Source organism: Macaca nemestrina, chromosome 12, assembly GCF_043159975.1.
Source record: "Macaca nemestrina isolate mMacNem1 chromosome 12, mMacNem.hap1, whole genome shotgun sequence".
NCBI lineage: Eukaryota > Metazoa > Chordata > Mammalia > Primates > Cercopithecidae > Macaca > Macaca nemestrina.
The window spans coordinates 117,192,679-117,217,014 of record NC_092136.1 but is presented as its reverse complement, the minus strand read 5'-3'; the positions used below and the strand labels follow the sequence as shown (position 1 = coordinate 117,217,014).

At 48.5% G+C, this 24,336-nt stretch overlaps 1 protein-coding gene across 18 annotated transcripts in view; it reads right to left on the bottom strand.

The window, feature by feature from the left end:
• Positions 1-24,336, bottom strand: part of LOC105476495 (centrosomal protein 164) — a 98,239-nt gene that overhangs the window by 30,698 nt on the left and 43,205 nt on the right. For 12 of the 18 annotated variants that reach the window (XR_011611242.1, XM_071075970.1, XM_071075980.1 and 9 more), the window contains 8 exons: positions 21,195-21,353; positions 20,652-20,786; positions 19,645-19,722; positions 11,195-11,578; positions 8,846-8,926; positions 6,889-6,972; positions 1,696-1,793; positions 545-772 (listed from right to left, as the gene is read on the bottom strand). Coding sequence is in view for 17 of the 18 variants with exons in the window: in XM_071075970.1 (XP_070932071.1) it covers positions 545-772; positions 1,696-1,793; positions 6,889-6,972; positions 8,846-8,926; positions 11,195-11,578; positions 19,645-19,722; positions 20,652-20,786; positions 21,195-21,353 (1,247 nt within the window). In the remaining variant the exon portion in view is untranslated. Of the gene's footprint in view, positions 1-544; positions 773-1,695; positions 1,794-6,888; positions 6,973-8,845; positions 8,927-11,194; positions 11,579-19,644; positions 19,723-20,651; positions 20,787-21,194; positions 21,354-23,616; positions 23,761-24,336 lie in introns of all 18 variants that reach the window. The other 6 variants (XM_071075973.1, XM_071075982.1, XM_071075974.1 and 3 more) reach the window with 4 other exon arrangements.

The following is a 24,336-nucleotide window of genomic DNA, read 5'->3' as shown; positions in this document are numbered from 1 at the left end:
AGCTGGACTCAGAGTAATCTGGGCTTCCCTCTCTCTGGGCCGAGCACATAACAGGGCTCCAGCTGGGGCTGCTGAATGACTAGAAGTAGGATGACTATTGGAAACAGGGGTGCTGGCAGGGAGGGGACTAGAGAAAGGGCTTCCTGGCAGGAATGGAGCAGCCAGGGTGACACCAGTCTCTGCTCCAGGCCCTTGCAGGTAGACACCTGGGACAAAAGAGACACCTCCTTATTCAAGAGTTTCTAAGTTCCTCTAATCAGACCACATACCCTCATTTCAGCTGCAGACTGAGGACTAGGAAGAGGCACATGTCCTCATATCCAGCTCCCATGGGACACTAAGCAGAGCCTCTGCTGCTGCTGCTGCTGCTGCTGCTGCTGCTGCTGCTACTGCTGCTGCTACTGCTGCTGCTGAGGCTATAAACCCGCCCCAGCTCCCTACTCCCTCCCCAAGCCAACCCCAGCCCCATCTCTCTCAGCACTAGCACACATACCCACTACACGCAGAGCGGCCGCCACCCGGGGATGCTTCCCCTCATCCTTACCTCTGGAGGGAGAGCTGCGGGCTGAGGCTGGCTGCAGAGTCCTCCCCAGGCTTCTCTGCCTCCTTCCACTCGGGCTGCCCCTCGGGGCCCTGGGGGGGCTCTTCTTCGGTGGCCAGGCTTCGAGGGGGACTCTGGGCCCGCTCCTCATGTGGAAGTGGAGGAGATAACCTGGTCAGGCCAGGTAGAGCAGCGGAGTCAGGTCCCTCCATTTGGAGAGCGGGAAGAGAACTGGGGAATACAGTGCGTGGACCTAGGTCATTGCCTCCTCCTGGGTTATGCTCCAGCCCCGTCCCCAAATCCATCCGTGGAGAGCCACAGCAGGGCAAGGCAGTCACACATGTGGGAAGGAGTGACTCCCTCCTGAGCACCCCTTTTGCCTAGACTGGAGTCAGGCTCCACAGGGGTCCCTATGCTGCCTCTGCTTGGTTCAGGAATCAGAGCAGGACACACTCACAAGTGTGCCCATCCCCAGAGCTCCCCATCGCTGGGGCCAGGAAGGGGTGGAAGAACTAAATGGGGAGAAAAAGAGAAGCCAGACTCAAGAGGTCAGACTAGAAAATGCACGAAGCTGTCATGGATAGGTTTTGAGGGTCTAAAAGTGAAATGACCATTCTCCTTCCCCTTCTAGGGTGGTAGCGCTTGTCAGGGGGCTCAGGCCTGAGAAGCTGAGAGCCCCTGTCACATCACACACAGTTGCACACTCACAGATAGCTGCAGCCATTTCTGATGTGGCAGGGCCCTGGCTCAGAGCTCTGAGTTGCAGTACCAACCCTCCAATGTGACTCCTCCAGACCTCCACAAGGTTTCTCCAGCCCTGGCCCATAACAGGCACACACACAGCTTAATCAGCCCTGGCCCCACAATGGTGCCTGGAGTCCTGCCAAATGCACCCAGAGGCACTTCACATTCCCATCTTGGTGGAGAATCAGAGGGTCTGCTCATGCATGCAAACATATATACACATTGCCAGTACACACACGTACACATACATATACACACGTATGTGCACACACAGACCCTGCAAGGCCATCCAGCCAGTTCATCACCTGCTGCCAAGCAAGTATACACTGAGCCAGGCCAGCCACCAAAGCCAAGAATTCTGCCCAAGTCCACACCACCCTGAAGGCACACCCCTGGGGATAGCCTCCCACCTATGGTACCTCTCCAAGCCTTTGGACTGCTTGCTCTGCAGCTCATCTTGGCTGGACTGGCTGTCATCCTTGTCTTCTATTCCCAGTGGTTGCTGGGCCTGTAGGAGAGAAGCAATAAAGAGTCTGTGTTGAAGGAACTGCATTTGGGTCCCTCCAACCTCCTGCTGGCTCTCAAGCTTAGGAGAAAGCTTGAGAAGTTGCTCTCCAGAGGATGGGACCATACGGGACACAGAACAGAAGCTTCATCTACTGCACAGTGAAGCTTCCCCAAGCTTTGGCTAAGCCCCCAGGCTCACAGCTGCTCCCTGGGCTGGCCTTGAGGCCTGGGGAGGATGTGGCAGAAGACCACAGCCATTACACATAGAGCCAGGCGCCAGAGGCCGAAGCAGAACACACAAGAAAAAGAAAATCCTGCCTCCTGCTGCAGGAAGCCTGCACTGCAAGCTGCGAGGAGAAAGCAGAGAAATCCATGAGTACCCCAAATCCACAGAGGCCCAGATGAGCAGTGTGCCAGCGAATTACAAGAGTGCTGAAATTAAGGGCAGAATCGGGGGGCAAAGGCAAGCACATGAGTAAGGATAAGTCCCGGAGAGATGGAGTACTGGTAGAATGAGAGAGAGAGAGAGCTGTGCCCGAGACAAAAAGGGCACCACCTGGCACCTGGAGGAAGACAAAGTGCTCCTTCACTACCTTCAGGGACCCCCAAGCACCCAGGCCCCATCAGCAGACAATGATGCCCCCTTCCCAGTCAGCAATTACATCATCCATCAAAAACAAAACCAAACAGGACAACAATCTCATTTTAAAGCTTGGGTGACTAGTGACATTTAGCGAGTCAGTTAAAAAAAAGGAGGCAGGAAGAACTATTCTTTGAGGCAAGGTCTCACTCTGTCACCCAGCCTGGAGGGGAGAAATATTCCTGATCATTTCAAATGTTTTCCACAGGGGGATAGTAGTGTAGTCAGCCTGGGGTCAACCCTTTGTTCTAGCTCTTCCTGCCTGGGAAGTCTGTCTCCTCCACTGTATAAAACGGGATTGTATACTGCAACTCACAGGGCTTCTGGTGAGGATCAAAGCAGCTCGTATACGTAAGGCCCAACTCGCAACCCAAAGAAGGCACACCACCAATGTTAGCTCCTCTTCCCACATTCCTCTCCCTCTCCCCCAGCCTAAGGTGAAAAACAAAAAGAAAAGACTCTGCCAGTGCCAGTCCCCATCCTAGGACCTGCACTCCTTCTGTCACACCAACAGGAGCCCCGTCTGTTCTGGGACACAGGGTCAACAGGAGAGGTGGGGCGGGAGACAGCTCACTCTGTCTTCCCCAGTAGGGTCCCCAGCCCTGTGCCCACAGCCCCCACACCTCTCCACTGGCAGCCTAAGCCCCAACAGCTGTGGCTAACCCTGCCATCTGGATGGGTGAGGAAGGGCAGGGCTTGAACTAAAACCCAGCTCCCCCAAATTACATTAAAAATAGAAATGCTGCCTGTGAGTGCCTCCTGGTGCCTGCAGCAGAAGGGCTCCCTGCCAGGGCTGCCACTCCTCATCACATCAGCATGGGCAGAGCCTGCAGACAACGGCAGGGCATGCAGCCTTTGCCGCCCCACCTTGTTCCCCTTCTAGCGTGCAACTCACAACTTGTCTCCCCCTACAGACCACACCATGCTCATCACGTATCTCCCTCTCCCACCCATCAAGAAGGAAAATCACACAGGCCCACTCCAGTTAACAAACTAAAATATAACACAAGTAATAAAGTGGGGTGATAGTAATAGGGGGACTGAGCCCTGAGTCAGAAAGGACTCCGGGGCTATCAGCCACACACCGTAAGAAAAAAGGGAGCGGAGAGGAGGGCCGGCTGCAGACCATGGCCTTCCGGTCTCTCCCTTCTTGTTTCACCTATATTTCTGTGAGAAACTGAACCATCCCCACTAACAAAGAAAAGGGGATTCTCTGGGAAATACCCGGACCGACGGTCCTCTTGGTATAGAGGGTCCTCTTCCTTAACCTTTTTGCTCCAGAAAAGGAAGCCAAGGAACCAGATGAGGAAAGCAGCCAAGGTCACCATTCTTCAGAAAGGGGAGACAATCGCACATCCTAAGCCTCTGGCCTAAAATACCATTTCCCTCTCCTTAACTCGGCTCTAGGGTCTTGTTTTTGTTTAAGATTCAGTCCTCAGTTAAATAAACCATGGTGTATTCATACAGCAGAAGACTGTGCAGCCAACAAAAAGAATATGGTAGATCTATATGAAATAACTCAGAAATAAGTCAAGGGCCGGCCGGGCGTGGTGGCTCACGCCTGTAATCCCAGCACTTGGGAGGCCGAGGTGGGCGGATCACGAGGTCAGGAGATCGAGACCATCCTGGCCAACATGATGAAACCCCATCTCTACTAAAAATACAAAAAAATTAGCCGGGCGTGGTGGCGGGCGCCTGTGATCCCAGCTACTCAGGAGGCTGAGGCAGGAGAATGGCATGAACCTGGGAGGCAGAGCTTGCAGTGAGCCGAGATCGCGCCACTGCACTCCAGCCTGGGTGACAGAGTTAAGACTCCGTCTCAAAAAAAAAAAAGAAAAAAGAAAAAAAGAAATAAGTCAAGGGCCTATTCTCAAATTTAAAGAGCACATCACCAAGCAGTTTAGGTAGCACAATCACAATTTTTATGGGAAGAAAAAAGATAAGCAAGTAGAAAATAAATATATGCTTATATGTACACAGAAAATTTTCTGGAAAGGCACATGAAAAATGTGAATAGAAACTATCCATAGTCCCTGTCTGTGTAAGGCTACAGGAAGTTGAGAACTTGGATCTTCCGTATTATTTGAAATAATTTTATAATCACTTTTCTAATTAATTACGAAATGTATTATGTTGGCAGGGCACGGTGGCTCACGCCTGTAATCCCAGCACTTTGGGAGGCCAAGGCGGGCGGATCACCTGAGGTCAAGAGTTTGAGACCATCCTGGCCAACACAGTGAAACCTCATCTCTACTAAAAATACAAAAAAAAAGAAAAATTAGCTGGGCATGGTGGTGCGCACCTATAGTACCAGCTACTCGGGGAGACTGAGACAGAAGAATCACTTGAACTCAGGAGGCAGAGGCTGCAGTGAGCCAAAATCGTACCACTGCACTCCAGCCTAGGTGATAGAGGGAAACTCCACCTCAAAAAAAAAAAAAAACAAATGTATTATGTCTAATTCATTATAATCGTTTTTTGTGGTGATGGTTGTGAAGGTATACAATATGGTAAAACGTATCAAATAAATTTGCAGTTTATTGTATGTCAATTATATCTCAATTAAATTGCACTGAAAATATTTTAAATGAACAAAAACTAGTATAGCTCAGCCCTCTGCCCTGGTCCTGCCCTTGAGAGAGAAATGGAGAATATGGCAAAATGGGCAAGAACGCACAGGAAGGACAGAGGATGGCATCTACCGTTTTGACCTATGCTGCTCTCTCCTCCAGCTCCCCCTCCCCAACTCGACCCCTCCACCCCCAGAGATGGTGGACAGCTGGAGGCTGAGCCTGCAAAGGCTTGGCTACTCAGTCAGCCACGCTGAGCACCATTACCCACATCACGACAGGCAGGTCACAAGGTATAGCTTAGGGGAAAGGTCCCCAACCCCTGGGCTGCAGAGCAGGGGGTGAACAGTGGGCAGGCAAGGAAACATTACCACCTGAGCGCCCCCTCCTGTCAGATCAGCGGTGGCACTGGGTTCTGACAGGAGCATGAGCCTATCGTGATCTGTGCATGCCAGGGATCTAGGTTGCGCACTCCTCATGAGAATCTAATGCCCCTGACCCCATCTGTGGAAAAATTGTCTTCCAAGAAACTGGTCCTTGATGCCAAAAAGGTTGGGGACCGCTGACTTAGGGCTTCCTCTGCCAGGGATGGCCACCTCAAGAGGCTGTACCTCGTGAGAACCAAAACCACGTCAGGTCCTGCTACTGCGTTACAGCAAGTGGCACAGCCCAAAAAGAGGCTGCTAGCCACATCAGGTCTTAGGTAGACCCAGAAATCTGTCTTTTTCTCAAGCTCCCAAGTAATTCTGATACTGGCCAGGTGTTGGACCCCAAGCAATGGGATCTACCTCCACCCCACTGACTTGGTAACCTTCCCACTCACCTACTGCCAAAGGAGCTCCACAATTCGCCCCCTCCAAACCTTTCCTGACTAATCCCACCTTCCTCTGCCTGTGCCTTCACATCTCTCTAGCACTGCAAACAGCATGACCAAGATCCAGCAAGGACCTGGTGGCTGGACAGTGGCCCAGAAAGGTTTTATCAGCCAGAGCTGAGAGGAACATGTGGGGCTCAAACGCAACTGGCCTGAAAACTCTAGCCTGCCTCTAGCACACATTTCACTAAAGGCTCCAAGGCTGGGTTCATATTAAACATCTTGTTTGTTTCACCCAACAAATTTCCATTTTGCCCAAACCAAATGTTCCCTTAAACTTGCAGAGATCATGTGCCAGAACTGCTCTTCTAACCAATCCACAAAGAAAAAGAAAAGTCTTCTTGGCTTGAAGCTCCTTAAGGACAGGATCTGTGTTTGAGTCATCTTTGTACCCCATGTGGGTCAGTCACCATCCATGCCCACGCAGAGCTTACATCTGGCAGGGGAGACAGACAAACAACCATCGAACAAAACAAGAGGGACTAAGTGGAGCAAAGAGAGGGAACAATTCATCCCATTCGAGGAGGTGGTGTCAGAGGTGAACCTCCAGGACCGAAAAAGAGCTTGCTGGGAAAAACGGGAAAGCAGAGTGGCAGGCAGAGGGGTGGTGGAGGTGGAGAGTGTGCCCCGAGATGGTGAGCAGCAGACCCAGCTGGTGAGCAGCGGTGGGCTGGGCATGTAAAGAGGATGAATGGGCCAGGATGGGAAGTGCCTTGAAATCTACAGTCTACACAGCGCTTTGCACATGAGCAGACAGTCCACTCTTCAGCTGCTGAATGAGTGGATAAATGGATAAATATATGATGGAAAAGAGCTTTAATTTATAGCAACAATGCAGGAATGGTCAGAAGCCCCATGAAAGGCAGTCAGGACCATGCCTTAATGAATTAGAAGGGAGAGAACTTCCAGAAATGCAGCCTGTGATGGGCAGGGCTCAGTTCTGGGTCATCCGAAAAAGCGGTTGTGAGGAAAAATGAGGCCCCAGCTCAGCCCACCACCCAGAGAGACTCACCTGCCAACGAGTTCCATCCAGGGCCGGGGAAAGCACATCAATATCCAGCAGGTGCTCCGAGATCCGGCTGTGAAAACTGAAGTCCTGGAGAGAGTGGAGATGCAAAGGTCAGCTCTGCCTCTGTCACGGTCAACACCCACCAGGCCTCTTCACTACCCCAACTCCACTTTCCAGAAAGATGTCTGCTATGTGCCCAGCTCTGTGCCAAACATTTCAACATCACTAATTTCATCTTCAAAATAACACTGCGACTCGATGGAAAGATATGTGATCAAGCAAGTATGGTAAAATGTTAACTGTGGCCTATAGATGGTAAGTATGTGGGTATTCACTGTACAATTTTTAAAATTATTCCATATGTCTGAAACTTTTCATAATAAAATTATGGGGAAAAAATAACCCTGTGAGACTAAAACTCTTTCCCTCATCTCATAGATAAGGAAGCAGGTTGGAGAGCACATATAACTCGCCCAAGGCCACACAGCTGATAAGCAAGGGACCTGAGGGTCAGATGGGGCCCTGCACTGACGGCAAAGCCCAAGCTCTTTCCATGACACATACTGTGAAGGATGTCACTTTCCGGCTACCTCTCCCTCTCCGTGGTGCCCAACCAGGCACAAGAAGAAATGCCAACATCCCCAGAAAACCTGTGGGCAGTTTTGAAACGAGCCTTGGTGGGCCCTTTCCAGCTCGTTCCATTCCTTTTCCATACAGGTGCCCACCTGGACAATGAGAGTTAATTAGGGGTGCTTCCTGCGCTGGCTTCTCTTTGGGACAGGCAGCAAGTGCCCACACTGGTGCCAGTTTGTTGCTGTCCTCTGGCTGCCACAGGCCCACGATCCCACCTTCTCTGAGCCGAAGATCCCTGCTGGGCTAAGTGAAGGACTGCTGCCCAATAGCATGTTAATGGGGACAGTTCTGTCACATCAGCCCTGACTAATGGTGGGACACCCAGACAAAATCTGGTCCTGCTGTCCACAGCCTCCTCCATCTACTTCCATAGAGAAGAAAAATGCTGATGGGCACATTTCTCCACATGGGTGACTGCTTTAGAAGAGCCAGCCCCCTTGCTTCCAAGAGATCTGTGACATGGCGATTCTTCACGGACAGTTTTTGCCAACAATGACTTTTTACCTTCCCTTTCTAGCTTGTGGGTTTTTCTTCTTTTTTGGTGACATTTTCCTTTCAGTTTGAGTTCTACTTCACTTAATGCAGCTGCCATCTGCCTCCTAAGCCCACGGCTCAGTGAGGGGCGAGCACACACAGCCTCCTAATTCTTCTGCACCCCCTCATATCATTACTGTTCATCCCTGACCCTCTCCCACTAATCCCTTCCCTTTGATCTGCCTCCTCCAAACAGATGGAGGATGGCTTCTAGAGGTAATGCTCTGCCAAAAAGCACCCTGAACTATTCCCCTTAGGTACAGACCTGGCAAATGAAACGATGATACAGCAGGCTGGGTAGAAGGTCTGGGACAAAGAAACCACGGATGCTGGCATTCCAAGACAAGGCCTAACTTTAGAAATGAAGCCACGGCATCCCTCCTGGCCTGAGCCTAGGGACTGTCCTCACCACAGCTCAGTGATCCCATAAACACAAACACACCAGTCTCTAACCTCCTAGGCTGACGGCAACTCACATGATCACACAGGCAACTCACACAACAGTGAGAGTAATAATAGCTAACATTTTAACATTATTTTATATATAATTACATTAATCATGTTTATATGCTAACATTTTATATTCTCTGCCTTTCTTCTCACAACAAACCTATAAAATAGGAAGTATTACCCTTAGTTAATGAGTTGAGAAGCTGGAGCTAGACAAGACTCAAGCATGAGTTTGAAATTCTCCCACTTACAAGCTGTGTGATGCTGGGCAAATTACTTAACCCTAGAGACTCACAAATCCATGCTCTTCGCCACCACTCTACTGCCCTCATCTCGAACTCACCAGGCCATGGAAGGACTTGGGGTCAGAAGTTATGGAATCTGAGAGCTGAGGTTCCTTCATGTGTTCACTAATTTCCAGTTCCTGGAGAGAGAGAGACACAGAGAAATCCCTCAGAGCAGAGCACAAAGGGACATGGTCCCTACCCAGGGAATTCTGTTCAGGCTGTGGTACCAATATAGGGCTCAGGCCAAACTGAAATCCACCCTTCTTGAAAACCTAAAGGAGGCCTGTGGACCCCGCCATTCTCTCTGGACATATGCACAGCCTCCGCCCCACTGGGGCTGGGCAGCCCACTGAGTAGAGACAACCACACTCTGAATTAGATCAGCAAGGACTTATACGAGTAAGGGGAACCAAGAGTAGTGGAGATGGTTAGAAAGGTGGCAGTACAGAAGTCTGATGCCATCCTAAAAAACAGAAGGAGAGCATCTTTCCTAGGAAATAGATAAAAGTTCTTTTTTTTTTTTTCCCCCGAGACGGAGTCTCACTCTATACCCCAGGCTGGAGTGGCACCATCTCAGCTTACTGCAGCCTCTACCTACTGGGTTCCAGCAATCTCCTGCCTCAGCCTCCCAAGTAGCTGGGATTACAGGTGCGCATCACCACGCCTGGATAATTTATTTTTAGTAAAGACGAGGTTTCACCATGTTGGCCAGTGATCTCCAACTCCTGACCTCAAGTGATCTGCCCGCCTCAGCCTTCCAAAGTGGTGGGATTACAGGCACGAGCCACTGCACCTGGCCGATAAAAGCTCTTTAAATGAATTCCCTCACCATCTATCTGGAAGAGGAATAGGACTAAGGGTTGAAAAACCTAAAATGCCAAAGGATCTCCCCATTCAAGCTTACTTCTGTCCATTTTGGTCATTGGCCTGGTCTTGCCAAAGCAACCACTCCCATGTGTTGGCATCTTTCAGAAAGAGCCACAAAAATGGATGAGAAGAGTCTTCTTGTCACCTAATCTACCTACGCTGGGGCAGAACACTGCCAAATGTGGCACCTACCGCTCCGATCACCCCCACCCTCCACCTCGCCACAACACACAGTGTTCTCTCTCTATAGAAACTCAGACTGCTGCAACCATGACTGCCCCCAAACTGATGTCAAGAAGTACAAGGGGAGGCCGGGCGCAGTGGCTCACTCCTGTAATTCCAGCACTTTAGGAGGCCGAGGCGGGTGGATCACCTGAGGTCAGGAGTTCGAGACCAGCCTGACCAACATGGAGAAACCCTGTCTCTACTAAAAACACAAAAAATTAGCCAGGTATGTTGGCGGTCACCTGTAATCCCAGCTACTCAGGAGGCTGAGGCAGGAGAATAGCTTGAACCCAGGAGACAGATGCTGCGGTGAGCTAATCATGCCATTGCACTCCAGCCTGGACAACAACAGTGAAACTCCGTCTCAAAAAAAAGAAGTACAAGGGGAGCCAGACTCTGGTTCACGCCAGTAATCCCAGCGGATGGATCGAGGTTGAGCTCAGGAGTTCAAGATCAGCCTGGACAACATGGTGGAACCCCATCTCTACTAAAAAATACAAAAATTAGCCGGGTGTGGTGGTGCATGCCAGTGGTCTCAGCTACTCGGGAGACTGAGGCACAAGAATCGCTTGAACCTGGGAGGCAGAGGTTGCAGTGAGCCAAGATTGCACCACTGCACTCTAGCTAGGGTGAAGGAGCGAGACTCTATATCAAAAGAAAAAAAAAAAAAAAAAAAAACCTTGAACTATGATGAGGCGGGCAGATCACTTGAGCTCAGCAGTTAAGAGACCAGCCTGGGCAACATGGCGAAATCCTGTCTCTACAAAAAATACCAAAATTAGCTGGGCATGGTGACACATGCCTGTGGTCTCAGCTACTCAAGAGGCTGAGGTAATGCCCTGCCAAAAAGCACTCTGAACTGTGATGAGGTGGGAGGATTGCTTGAGCCCTGGAGGTCAAGGCTGCAGTGAGCCAAGATCACACCACTGCACTCCAGCCTGGGCTACAGAACAAGACCCTGTCTCAAAAAAGACAGAAGAAAAAAAAAAGTAAGGAGGGAGGTAGGAAGCAGGAAAGGAAGTAGGATAAAAGAAAATGAACGTTCCAGGAGGGTGCCAATGGAAAAGCAAATTTCTGCTCTCAATTTCGAGTGCCAGCAGGTTTGCAGCTTCATTCCGGATTTTACTGCCTGCTGGGCCTGGGCATATTTGTCACAATTAAGGGCTCTGGCTGATGCTGACAGCCCAGTGCAGGGACACGCAAATGAAGCTCCTGACTCAGTAATAAAGATGTGGGGATAGGATCCTGCCCAGGGCTGAACAGAGTAGCAGAGGGCTACAGTCGACCCCTGCCTATGGGATACAGTGACTTACTTGGCTGGCGTCTGAACTGCCGTTTTCTAGAGCAGAAGCCTTCTTCTTTGGCTCCTTGGCTGCCTCTTCCCTCCTGGAACCCTCCTCTCCTGCATCTACTGTGTCCTCTGGTGCCTCCTTTTCAGAGGCTTCGGCAGGGTCATTGCCCCTAGGGTCTGCCTTGGAGGTCACCAGATTCCTGGAAATCTTAGGTTCACTCTTCTCATTTTCCTCTTTTTCTGGGAGCCCAGGTCTTGCCCCACTTCCCTGTCGCCCTTTGCCATCAGCACTGCTCAGATTGCTGTCTGCACCTGGGCTGGACGGCTTGCAGGGAGTAGGGGGACTGGCAGCAGCTGAATCCAAAGAAACATCCTTCTCCTCTGGCTGGCTTGTTCTTAGAGACTCCTAGGGAGCAACAGACCATGTTAAAAAGGAAGACATAAGGAATGTGCAAAAGGAGCTGAGACATGCTGCAAGATGGAAATGCTATTCCCTGACTCCCACAGGCCAGTGCCTGAGTTCTGCCCCAGTGGTTATCAATCACGCAGTTCTTACTTTTTTTTTTTAATTTTTTTGAGATGAAGTCTCACTCTGTCACCTAGGCTGAGGTGCAGTGGTGCGATCTTGGCTAACTGCAACCTCTGCCTCCTGGGTTCAAGCAATTCTCGTCTCTCAGCCTCCCGAGTAGCTGGGACTACAGGTGTGTGCCATCACACCTGGCTATTTTTTTATATTTTTAGTAGAGACGGTGTTTTGCCATGCTGGCCATGCTGGTCTCAAACTCCTGGCCTCAAGCAATCCACACACCTCAGCCTCCCAAAGTGCTGGGATTATAGGCGTGAGCCACCGCACCCAGCCCACCCAGGTTTTTAAAACACAGATTCCTGACTCAACCCCAGATCTGCAGAATCGGAATTTCTATGGTAATTTGGATATATCCAAGCTGATCCCCATCCACTGGTGGGCCTGGAAGTCACTACACTGGATGATACAACTCTGTCACCACCTATCATATCCTCAAGTAATAAATCTGTCTTGCTCCAGCCCCATTAGCCACATCATAAGACTGCAGACTCAAAAGCCAATATTTATTTAAGATGATGATGGATCATCATGTGAGAGAAAGGCAGCAAAGTCTCAAATTTCTATTTTTCATGTTTAATAGGCAGCAGGGGAAAAATTATCAGGAGAGTGCTCTTCATGCCTAAAGCCTCCCGGGTACATGCTGATCAGCAGCAGCCTCGGAAGACAGCATCCTCACCGAGCACTGCCGACTGGGGTCCTCTGAGAAGCAGATGCCAAGTTAGGGTTAGATGTGCAAGAGATTTAAGGGAGATGTCTACAAAGGATAAAGGAAGTGAGCAGAGCTCCAGACTTTCTCCAGTTCTGGGAAAGTCTTGGTCAGCCCAGCAGAGTCGCCTAGTAGGCTGCCATGAGAACAGTCCCGTATCTGCAGAAATGGCTCTGCTTTCAGACCCCTGTTGTGGCTCCTCACCAACAGGAAACACTTCCATGAAGCAGGGTGGATAGAAAGGGCAGTGCTGGAGGCTGTCAATCTGCTAAGCTCCCCTTGGCAGGGTCTCTCGAAAGCAGATCCGAGCAGTGCATCTGTACAGTGGCCACGCCCTGCTCCTCACATACAAACCTCACTTTAAAAACTAGTAAAAACCCAAGGCTGCTTCCACTAAATTCCTTAGAGTCGGTCAAAAGAGAAAAAGAAAACCCTCCCTTGGAAATACAGCCAGTGATCTCTGCTGGGTTTGGGCTGAGAAGTCTTCCTCCTGGAAAACATCTGTGCTAACACTTGGGCTGCCAGACTGAATAACTTCCGATGAGGGATTTTTAAGACTTCCTGATTCCCTATTCTGAAGACTCAAGGACCATGATGACTAGAGAGCGGAGAGGTCCAAGAAGAAGCCCTAAGCACGGCATTTATTGATGCTCTGTTCAAGTGTCTGCTGTGCCCAAAGAAATGACCCTCTCCCTGCAAGCCTGACAGCCCACTGACAAGCTAACCCAGGCTTCCTAGGGATGATTACACACGTCAGTAAAGCAGAGTCCTTCAGAGCTCAGCTTTGGAGACAGAGGCTGCCCAGGCTCAAATTTTGGCTCCACACTTACAGATGTGTGACCTTAGGCAAATTATTTACTTCTATGTGCCTCAGTTTCTTTTGCTAAAATACCAGGATGTAGCAATGCTTACCTCATAGGGAGCACCGTTGGGAAGAGTAAATGAGTCAGCACTCATCAAGTGAGTTAAGAAACTCAGAATTGTGACTGGCACACTGTCAGTGTCCCACGAATGTTAACTTACGTTATGTAATGAGACTTACACATTCATTCACTGAGCACATTCTATGTGTCAAACACTGCCTTGGGAATCCAAATATGGCCAAACTATGGATCCTGCCCTCAAGGAATTGAGCTAATATTGAGAAAAGTGAAATGTTCCCAATGGCTTTGGTTATGAGCCTTGACTGCCCAAAGCAAAGAGGCCACTAGACACAGTGGTGATACTGTCATTAGGCCCAACCCTGTCCCAGAAAGAAGAGCAGAAGGGGAAGTAGAGAAGGCACAAAGGAAGCTCACGCCTTGGCAGCATGCATGTGGGTACCCGCCAGTGCTGCCCCTCCCAGCATCCCTAACCTCCAGTATGGAATAAATCTGCCAGGACCACTGGGCTAAGAGAAGGGAGACACACTTCTCCTCTTCAAGTGAAGCAGCTTCAGACTGAGCCTAATGGCCTTCTCATCTCTATACCACCAAAGGCCCATACTCAGCAGAAGCTCATATCCAGTCTGTGGGGTTCTAAGGCCTCCAAGAAGGAGGTGGGAGTTGCCTGGGGTGGGCAAAGGGTGTTGGGCCAACCACACCCCCTTACTCGGCAAGCAGGGCCAATCCACCCTGGCCAGGCTCATCCCAAGATTAAAGAAAGGCTCCCACCGGCTTGAAGTTGGGAGTGAAACCTGGTCCTAAGAGGGCTGCCTACCAATACACCTTGGATGCGAGGGCAAAGGAGGTATCAGACCATAAATAGTCCCTATGGCCTTCAGGATAAAATTTAAACTCCTACTTCGCCCACAGCCCTTAAGGCCCAGCTCCTGCCTGCCTCTCATGGCTCACCTCCAGCCAAACCCTCAGACACTCTCTCCTCCCACCTGTGGATAAACATCACAATAATTTAGTAATTTGCCATGCAATTCCTAAAACACACATACACACACATTACCTGACACACTCCCCACTGGTCCTCACCACCTCTTCCACATCACCTCTTCCAGGATGCTTGCCTTGACCCCTAGGTCAGCTGACCTGAGATGAGCCTTCCCCATCATCTACTTTAATAGCTATTGTATTTGCTGATTTCCTTATCTGTTTCCCTCACCAAATTAGTTCCCTGTTGTCCTCAGTACTTAGTTTCTAGCACATAATAAGTGCTTAGCAAAGGTTTGTTGACCAAATTGTTAAATATGAATAAGCGTGTCATGCAAAGATAGCAGTTGAGGTTTCCCTTCCTAGCCTGCAAAAAGGAGATGTAATATTTACTTTACATGGTTATACAGGGATTCGACTATATTTATTACAGTGCTAATTAAATGAAAAATAGCTAAGCAAATGTTAGCTATTAATTAACCATTCAAGATGACGGAAAAACAAGTAACCTATCAAAAATCAGAGAATACAAGACACAGGTAGAGATTCCCATCCTTGAGAGGATCAGGAAAAATAACTAACAGGTACTAGGCTTAATGCCTGGGGGATGAAATAATCTGTACAACAAACCCCCATGACACAAGTTTACCTAGATAGCAGACCTGCCTGTGCACCCATGAACTTAATATAAAAATTAAAAAGAGAGAGAGTCCCATTCTTACACATGAGAGAATATAGCCAGATTGCAATAATCTTAGGCCCAGCTCAATTCATACACTTAAATTCTTCAAAAGAAAATTTTCACATGATGGGGCTCATTCTAGTCTGCCTTACCTAAAACAGTAAAACATGGGTAATATTAAAATAAACAACCTTGCATTCTCTGCACCATGTTGACTAACTGCAACCACAGGACAGCACCTCGAGGGTGGGGAAAGCAGAGGGAGGTGAAGCATTTGATGTAGATTATCCACAAATGGATGTACATGAGCTGAGTGTCTGGAGAAGCTATCCAACTCCATGAGCATCTCCCTTCACCTGGCCCCTGCCCCTTGTCTCCCGGCCCAAGGCCTGAAGCTCCAACCAGGTATACACTCTGGGCACCGAAGTCCAGTCTCCCGCCCTGGTTCTGTGGGAAGTGCAGGAAAACGTGGGACCTCAATCTCAGCACAACTTTGCCCTCAGCTCATCCCTGCTCACACTCCTTCTGTCTCCTCCTTTCACAGCTCCAGGTCCTTGAGTATTTCAAGGCACATTTCTGCTGCTTTTTCAAAAAAGACTTTCCCATCTGCAGGAGGAGAGAGCAGGAAAGAGCTTATAAGAATCATTTCATGAATATTTAACATACCCCCCAAAAGCCCTGAGGTTCTTCTGCCCAGAGCACAAAGACAAGGACCCCTATAATCCACACAGCACAGGGGACAGGGCATGAAGGCCAAGGAACTGAACCCATGTCTGTGCATTGACCCTGTTCTGCAGAGACCCCCACCAAGCTGATCATCAGTCCAATTTATTTTTCAGATTTCATTCCTGCCCAGTTGGTCTCAATTCTTTGCACAGCTCCCTGGTGTTGTTAGCACTTTCCAATCGCACTGACATCATCCTGTTATTTCTAAGCCCAGGCTCCCTCCTGCTACTTTGATCCACTGATGGGCTTTTCACCAGTACCACATGGCCACATAAAGTCTGCTCGACTACCCTTCAGCCTCCTGGCTTTTGCTCGCCCTGTTCAGTGTCGGTTCCATGAACCTCTCTCTCTTCAGTCTGTAATAGACTTGAAGTGCGTTTAAGTTGGAAAGCAGGAGAGCAGGGAGGAGACAAGAAGAGATGCATTCTTGCCATCCTACTGCCCTCTCATGGAATCATGAGCAAAGTGACTGCTCAGTGAGACAGGATAGAACTAGCCTCAGAAGTCCATCTCCATCCTAGGCTGTATGGGACACTCAGGAGTGGGGAAAGGTAGGCAGTTCACAGAATCCAAAGACTGTAAACTGAGACAAAAGCCATTTTCAAAGAGCAGGGCCCAAGCAGAGGCAGCATTGGCTGTCCTGAAACCCCCCCATTCACCCTCATCACTAACACTCCCAACAGGAAAAGCCCTGATTCCTGCCTTCAGTTAGAACATAGGAATCCAACACTCCATGTGACAAAAAGAACTAAATCTGCGGGGATGCTAAAGACAGGGGTAGGAGGTGTATTTAACACCACCCACTCCAGACATTTCCCCTCATCACACTGGGGTGCCTATTTATATTAAAGAGGTTATAAAATGTTTAAAAGTCCCCACTCTCCCCAGAGAAGCACATAGTCATCAGAAGGAAAGCTTTTAGAAATCCACCTTTCAGGTCAGGCACGGTGGCTCATGCCTGTAATCCCAGCACTTTGGGAAGCCATGGCGGGCGGATCACCTGAGGTCAGGAGTTTGAGACCGGCCTGGCCAACATGGTGAAACCCCGTCTCTTCTAAAAATACAAAAATTAGCCACGCATGGTGGCGGGTGCCTGTAATCCCAGCTACTCGGGAGGCTGAGGCAGGAGAATCGCTTGAGCCCAGGAGGCAGAGGCTGCAGTGAGCCAAGATCGTGACATTGCACTCCAGCCTGGGGGACAAGAGCGAGACTCCAACTCAAAAAAAAAAAAAATCCGCCTTTCAAAGAAGAAAAAGCCTTTTTTGTTGACATTTACAATCCATTATGAAGTAAATGTTAATAAGCCCAAGGTCAAAGTAAATCATAATCAATCCACATCAGGATCTTCAATCCGCCAGCTGACAGCAGGGACCAAGTACCCACTCTATCCGGTAACTGGGAAAGCCAAGTGAAGAAAAAAATACGACACAACCTGCCCGGACACTCTCTCATGAGTCCCAGCGTGGCTCATTCACTCATTCACAAATTCATTCTCTCAACTGTTGACCAAAACATACCTAAGCACTTCCTATGTTTCAGAGGCAGTGGGCTAGGTGCTGCCTGGCCATACAGAAATGAATAGGGCAGAATCTCCAACCTCAACTTGCTCATTCTCATAGAGATTGTCATCTTCCTCCAAAAGCAAATAAGTCCTCTGACACCCCTGGTCCTATACATGGTCAACCTTCTAGGCACAAAGCCTGAGCATCTCCTTTGATCAATAGAGGTCTTACTGGTGGTGGAGAAGAAAATAAAGTTGTCATTTCAGGGAACTAAACAGATTGAAGGCTTTAGATTTAATCCTTCCAGACTAGGCCCCACTCAGAAGAACAGTTTCAAAGCAGACCTGTATCAGCTTGATAATAAAAATGGGACACTTAGAAAAAAGTGTCACATTTGGCAAGAAACTGTAAAGTCATAATCGAAAGGTATCTGACTGTGCAGAGCCAAAATGCTGAACAGTTGCTGAGGTAACAGGCAAAGTCTAACTACAAAAAGAGTCCTAGGCTGAGCACAGTGGCTTACACTCGTAATCCCAGCACTTTGGGAGCCCAAGACAGGTGGATCACTTAAGCCCAGGAGTTGGAGACCAGTCTGGGAAACATAGCAAAACTCCATCTCTACAAAAAATAGCCGGGTGTGGTGGCGGGCACCTGTGGTCCCAACTACTTGGGAGGCTGATATGCACTCCAGCCTGGGCAACAGAGTGATATCCAGTCTTAAAAAAAAAGCCCTGTCCAATGGCTAGACTTGGGTCACCCACAACTCAGGTCTCAAGTACCAAATCAAGGGCTATCAGCCAGCACATCTGAAACCTCAAGTGACCTGAGACACTAATCCTGGCTCTTAAGGTAAGGTGATTTCCAAGAAACAAGTCAGAAATCATAAGGGATAATGAGAAAACAAATTTAAATTCAGGATATAAGCACTTCTGTTTTACTGGCCAGTTTTGTGATCATTCTAATAAAGTGTGAATGACTTGTTTGATGTTAAAGTATTGAAAGTATTTAAAAGAACTTGATATATTAGACTTGTGAAAAGTTTAACTGATTGAGCCTGCAACCAATATTTAAATATTTGGGGAAATCTAATTGTTGAGTTCATGATTCTTTGGTTGTTTAAATACTTTAAGAATATTTAGGCTGGGCGCGGTGGCTCAAGCCTGTAATCCCAGCACTTTGGGAGGCCGAGATGGGCGGATCACGAGGTCAGGAGATCGAGACCATCCCAACATGGGCTAACATGGTGAAACCCCGTCTCCACTGAAAAATACAAAAAACTAGCCAGGCGAGGTGGCGGGAGCCTGTAGTCCCACCTACTCGGGAGGCTGAGGCAGGAGAATGGCGTGAACCTGGGAGGCGGAGCTTGCAGTGAGCTGAGATCCGGCCACTGCACTCCAGCCTGGGCGACAGAGCGAGACTCCGTCTCAAAAAAAAAAAAAAAAAGAATATTTAGAGAAATATGGCCGGGTGCGGTGGCTCACGCCTATAATCCCAAAACTTTGGGAGGCCAAGGCGGGCGGATCACGAGGTCAGGAGATCCAGACCATCCTGGCTAACATGATGAAACCCCATCTCTACCAAGAATACAAAAAATTAGCCAGGCGTAGTGGTGGGTGCCTGTAGTCCCAGCTGCTTGGGAGGTTGAGGCAGGAGAATGGCGTGAACACAGGAAGTGGAGCTTGCAGTGAGCTGAGATCACGCCACTGCACTCCAGCCTGGGTGACAGAGCAAGACTCTGTCTCAAAAAAAAAAAAAAAGAAAGAAATATTTTGAGAAACGTTATATTTAAATGAATACATTGGACACTAAACAAAGGATACATGGTAGGGAAAGCTCCTTTCTAGGTACAAAAACACATGGCTGGGCACAATGGCTCACACCTGTAATTCTAGCACTTTGGGAGACCAAGACAGAAGGACTGCTTGAGGTCAGGAGTTTGAGACCAGTCTGGTCAACAGAGAGACCTCGTCTCTGCAAAAAAGGTAAAAAGTAGCCAGGCATGGGTGTGCATGCCTGTAGTCCTAACTACTCAGGAGGCTGAGGCGGAGGATCACTTGAACCCAGGAATTCAAAGCAGTGAGCTCTGTTCACACCACTGTAACTCCAGGCTAGGCAACACAGTGAAGCCCTGTCTCTTAAAAAAAAAAAAAAAAAACTACTGGAGGTTTTAGGTATTACAATAACATAATGAGTGTTGACATTTGTTTGTTTAGAGGCAGGGTCTGGAAGGGATAGGAATCCATTCATTTATTCTTGTCCTCCCCCAAACCCCAGAAATCCCATCTGGAAGGACAGGGACAAAACGGTTGTTTTTCCAAATATGCATTACAACAAAGCAGGGGGGCTTAATAAAAACAGGAGGGATATGCCAGGCTGACACATTTGCCTGTAGGGATTAGGGCTCTTACCTCATACTCAAAGTCAACCCCCAGTGCCCCAATGTCCAGGTGTAGGTTCTTAAGAGGCTCACTTGAGCTGTGGACACTCTAGAAACAAAAATGATGACAAGTGTAAGTCTGAGGAAACTGGTCAACCCAGGGTGAGGGGTGTGCAGAGGGAAAAGCGGGGCACTGCTGAGCTGGCAGGCGGGCCCAGGCAGTGCTTCAGAGGACTCAGGGCAGGACCACCACTGAGGCAGCCTCACTAAACGGCTCTCCATCCAGCACAAACTATGCTGTGCACCAAGCAAGTGGCCAAGGTGCTTTCTGCTGGCTGTATTTTCTGGATCAGATCTAGAAGGTATAATAGACTGCTCAAGAAATGAAGCTGGGGGCCAAAAAAAAATCTTGCTTTTTTAAAAAGAAGCACAGAGATCAGCCAAAGGTAGAAACAATCCATATATATTCATCAACAGATGAGTAGATAAACAAAATGTGGCATATCCATACCATGGAATATTACTCAGCCTTAAAAAGGTGGCATATCCATACCATGGAATATTATTCAGCCTTAAAAAGGACCAAAGTTCTAATACATGCTACAACATAGATGAACCTTGAAACATTATGCTAAGTGAAATAAGACCGACACAAAAGGACAAATATTGTATAATTCCTCTTATATGAGGTCCTAGAATAGGTAAATTCATAGACACAGAAAGCAGATTAGGTTTCCAAGGACGGAGGGAGAAGGAATAGGAAGTTATCATTCAATAGGTACACAGTTTCTATTTGGGATGATGAACAAGTTCTAGAAATGAACAGTGGGGGGTGGAGTGCAGAAAAAAAAAAGAAATGGATAGTGGTGTTGAGTGCACACATTGTGAAGGTAATGAATACCACTGAATTTTAACTTTAAAATGGTTAAAAGGGCAAATTTTATGTTACATATTTTTTCTATCACAGCAAAAACATTTTCAAAAGGAAAGAATATAGCACGGAGGGTTTCCAGGCCAGGAAGAGGACTTCATCATTACCTGGTTGTCACTTTCCTCCTCATCCTCCTCATTAGTTTCTTCTCCTAAAGCCAAGAGGCTGAGAGCAGTCTTGTCCTCGTGTATGGAGCCCAGGAGACCCTTTGTATAAGCAGAGGTCTTGAGACCCTGCGAAGGCTTCAGAATAGAGAAGGACAGTCAAAGGACTCACTTGAAGACCTTTGGAATGACCTTTAGAATGCTCCTCCCCACTCTCTATGTCAATGTCTCCCAGATCAAGTCCCACCATGTCCATGAAGCTGACCTGGCGACTGCGGCTCACACCAATGACTCCCTTCACCCACTCCTACTGCCTTGACTGCAGAGACTCAGAAATCAGCACTGATGTCCCTACAGCATGCGTCTATCCTCCACAGCCCAGAGTCCACATTCATACAGGTGTGAATTACATTTTCCCAACTGGATTACGAACTCTGAGGACTCCACTAATTCTGTCTATTTCTCACCCCTAGGCCATAGTCCCTAATATGGTACACGGCGGCCCCACAGGAACTACAGACACTGAACACAAGAGAAAGTACTTACCAGCATGAGTTCTCCAAGCTGACGTCCAGACTCCACTGAGCTCCCAAGGCTCACGCTTTGAGATCCACGAAGGGCAGAGGGTGGGGTATCCACAAGGCCTCGTAAAGGAGCCAGGCCCCCAAGAGGAACATGAACGGGGGCTAATGAGGAACCCAGGGCCTGGGCAACAGAAAACATCTTGTTACAACCCAAGAAACCATGTGGCTCTGAAAGTGTCGGAGACAGATATAAAAATAAAACATCTAAATCCTGCACGCTCAAATTTAAACCACCTCCGCTCAGAGGCTGCTAATGAAACACAACATCCAGAAATTACCATTGTGCCAACTGTGTGAGAAATCACAGGCTGGTTTCCTGATTCTCATAAGTCTCATGCTGTCTCACAGTAAACAGTTCTTTAACATCTGGCAGATGCCGCATGGGGTTCCGCTCTCCTTTCAGAAGCCACATAGGAGGCCGGGCGCGGTGGTTCATGCCTGTAATCCCGGCACTTTGGGAGGCCAAGCCGGGTGGATCACGAGGTCAGGAGTTTGAGACCAGCCTGGCCAGTATGGTGAAACCCTATCTCTACTAAAAAACACAAAAATTAGCCGGGTGTGGTGGCATGCGCTTACAGTCCCAGCTACTCGGGAGGCTGAAGCAGGAGAATCACTTGAAACCAGGAGGCGGAGGTTGCAGTGAGCCAAGATCACACCACTGCACTCCAACCTGGCAACAGAGCAAGACTCTGTCTCAAAAAAAAAAAAAAAAAAGGCCAGGAGCAGTGACTCACACCTGTAATTCCAGCACTTTGGGAGGCCGAGGTGGGCGGATCACCTGAGGTCAGGAGTTCTAGACCAGCCTGGCCAACATGGTGAAACCCTATCTCTACTAAAAATATAAAAATTAGCTGGGCATGGTGGTGCATGCCTGTAATCCCAGCTACTCAGGAGGCTGAGGCAAGAGAATCAATTGAACCTGGGAGGTGGAGGTTGCAGTGACCCAAGATCACACCGCTGCACTCCAGCCTGGGCGACAGAGCGAGGCTCTGTCTCAAAAAAAATAATAATAAATAATAAATAAAATAAAAGCCATATAAGAAGGATGCGGGAGGGGAAAGCAGAGACAAATCCTCATCTAACAGAATTCTCAATTGATAAAGTTTAAAATTGATGAGTCAAGAAAAAGCAGTCTAAGTGTATTATTTACAAAGATGGACGTAAACACAACAGAATGGTTGCCTGTGAGGAGGGCTCTGCACAGTGAAGTGCTAGACTTTCTTATATGCCTTTTAGTGCTACTTGACTTTTTAAACTACTGACATGCACTACTCTGATTAAAATCTAAGGCCAAGGCACAGTGGCTCACATCTGTAATCCCAGCACTTTGGGAGCCCAAGGTGGGAAGATCACTTAAGGCCAGGAGTTCAAGACCAGCCTGGGCAACACAGCAAGACCCCATTTCTACAAAAATATTTTAAAGATGAGCCAGATGGGGTAGCATGCACCTATAGTCCCAGCTACTCAGGAGGCTGAGGAGGAAGGACTGCTTGAGCCCAGGAGCTGGAGGCTACAGTGAACTATGATGGCACCACTGTACTCCAGTCTGGGCAATAGAACAAGACCCTATCTCAGACTAGCCTAGGCAACACAGTGAGACCCTGTCTCTACAAAAAAATTAAAAAATTAGTGGGACATAGTGACACATGCCTGTGGTCCTAGCTACCTGGGAGGCTGAGGCGGCAAGATCAATTAAGCCCAGGAGTTCAAGGTTACAGTGAGATATAACCACTGCACTCCAGCCTGGGAGACAGAGCAAGACCCTGCCTCTAAAAAATAAAAATGACCCTGTCTGGAAAAAAAATCAACACTAACTACAAAAAAAATACACATGAGCAACAAAAGAAGGACTCTCTCCCCTTTCCACTGATGAGGAAAGTGGCTGAAAGGAGCCTTGCCAAAGGGCAGTAGTGGGGCTGACCAGGTCCATTCTTTTCCCTGTTCTCCTTCCTGCAAGCAAGGGCTGGGGAAAGAAATCAGGCTACGAGTCAGAATTCGTGAGACCTCCTGCTATTCACAGACTCTCTGATTCTCAGTTTACTCATCTGCAAGATGGAGATGATGTGTGCCTTGCCACCTGACTAGGTGTGCAGAGAAGCTCAAGGAGATGAGTGCTAGGGGCCTTTGTGAGTGGCCCAGGGCTACACCAACATTATAAAATTGCTACCATCACAGGGATTCACATTACAATAATCTAGACTTATCAGAAGCAAAGATGGTAATCTGGTGACAATTTACAAAGACCCCTTCAAAATTCATTTCTCAAACTTAAAATATCTCAGATGACACAAAAATTCCAATCCTCCCTAATCCCATAAGGACTGAAGAGAGAAAAGGAAACCCAGAGGCAGCCAGGCTGAGGTTCCAAAGATCCATCTTCTCACCTGTAGCCTCAGCCTAGGGGCCAGACCAGTGGGTGGGTTCCCAGGAGGGCCCATTTCTGCATCAGATGCTCATCAGGAAAAGTAAGGTGAGAACCACTCCTGAGCTTCTGCAGGTCCACAATCATCTGGCCTGTTGTAGAAGATCTTTGTGAAGGAGAAAACGAGCTGATAACCGTAACACTGGCCAGCAGTGCACTGGCTAAACACCTTCCATGCGATGTCTCATTTTACCCTCACAACCACCGGAGACTGGCTCTGCCATTATCCACAGTCCCCATATGAACAAATGGAGGTTGGTGAGGTCAAGAACCCTGCCCACGCTGGGCGTGGTGGCTCACACCTATAATCCCAGCACTTTGGGAGGCTGAGGCGGGCAGATTACCTAAGGTCAGGAGTTCAAGACCAGCCTGGCCAATATGGTGAAACCCTGTCTCTACTAAAAAAAAATTTAAAAATTAGCCGGGTGTGATGGCAGGTGCCTGTAATCCCAGCTACTGAGGGAGGCTGAGGCAGAAGAATCACTTGAACCCGGGAGACAGAGGTTGCAGTGAGGTGAGATCATGCCACTGCACTCCAGCCTGGGTTACAGAATGAGACCCTGTCTCAAAAAAAAAAAAAAAAAAAGAACCCTGCCCAAAGTTACAGAGCCAGTGAGGGGCAGAGATGGGATTAGAACCCAAGGCTATCTCTAAGACAGTACTTTATACCAGCTCTGGCTGT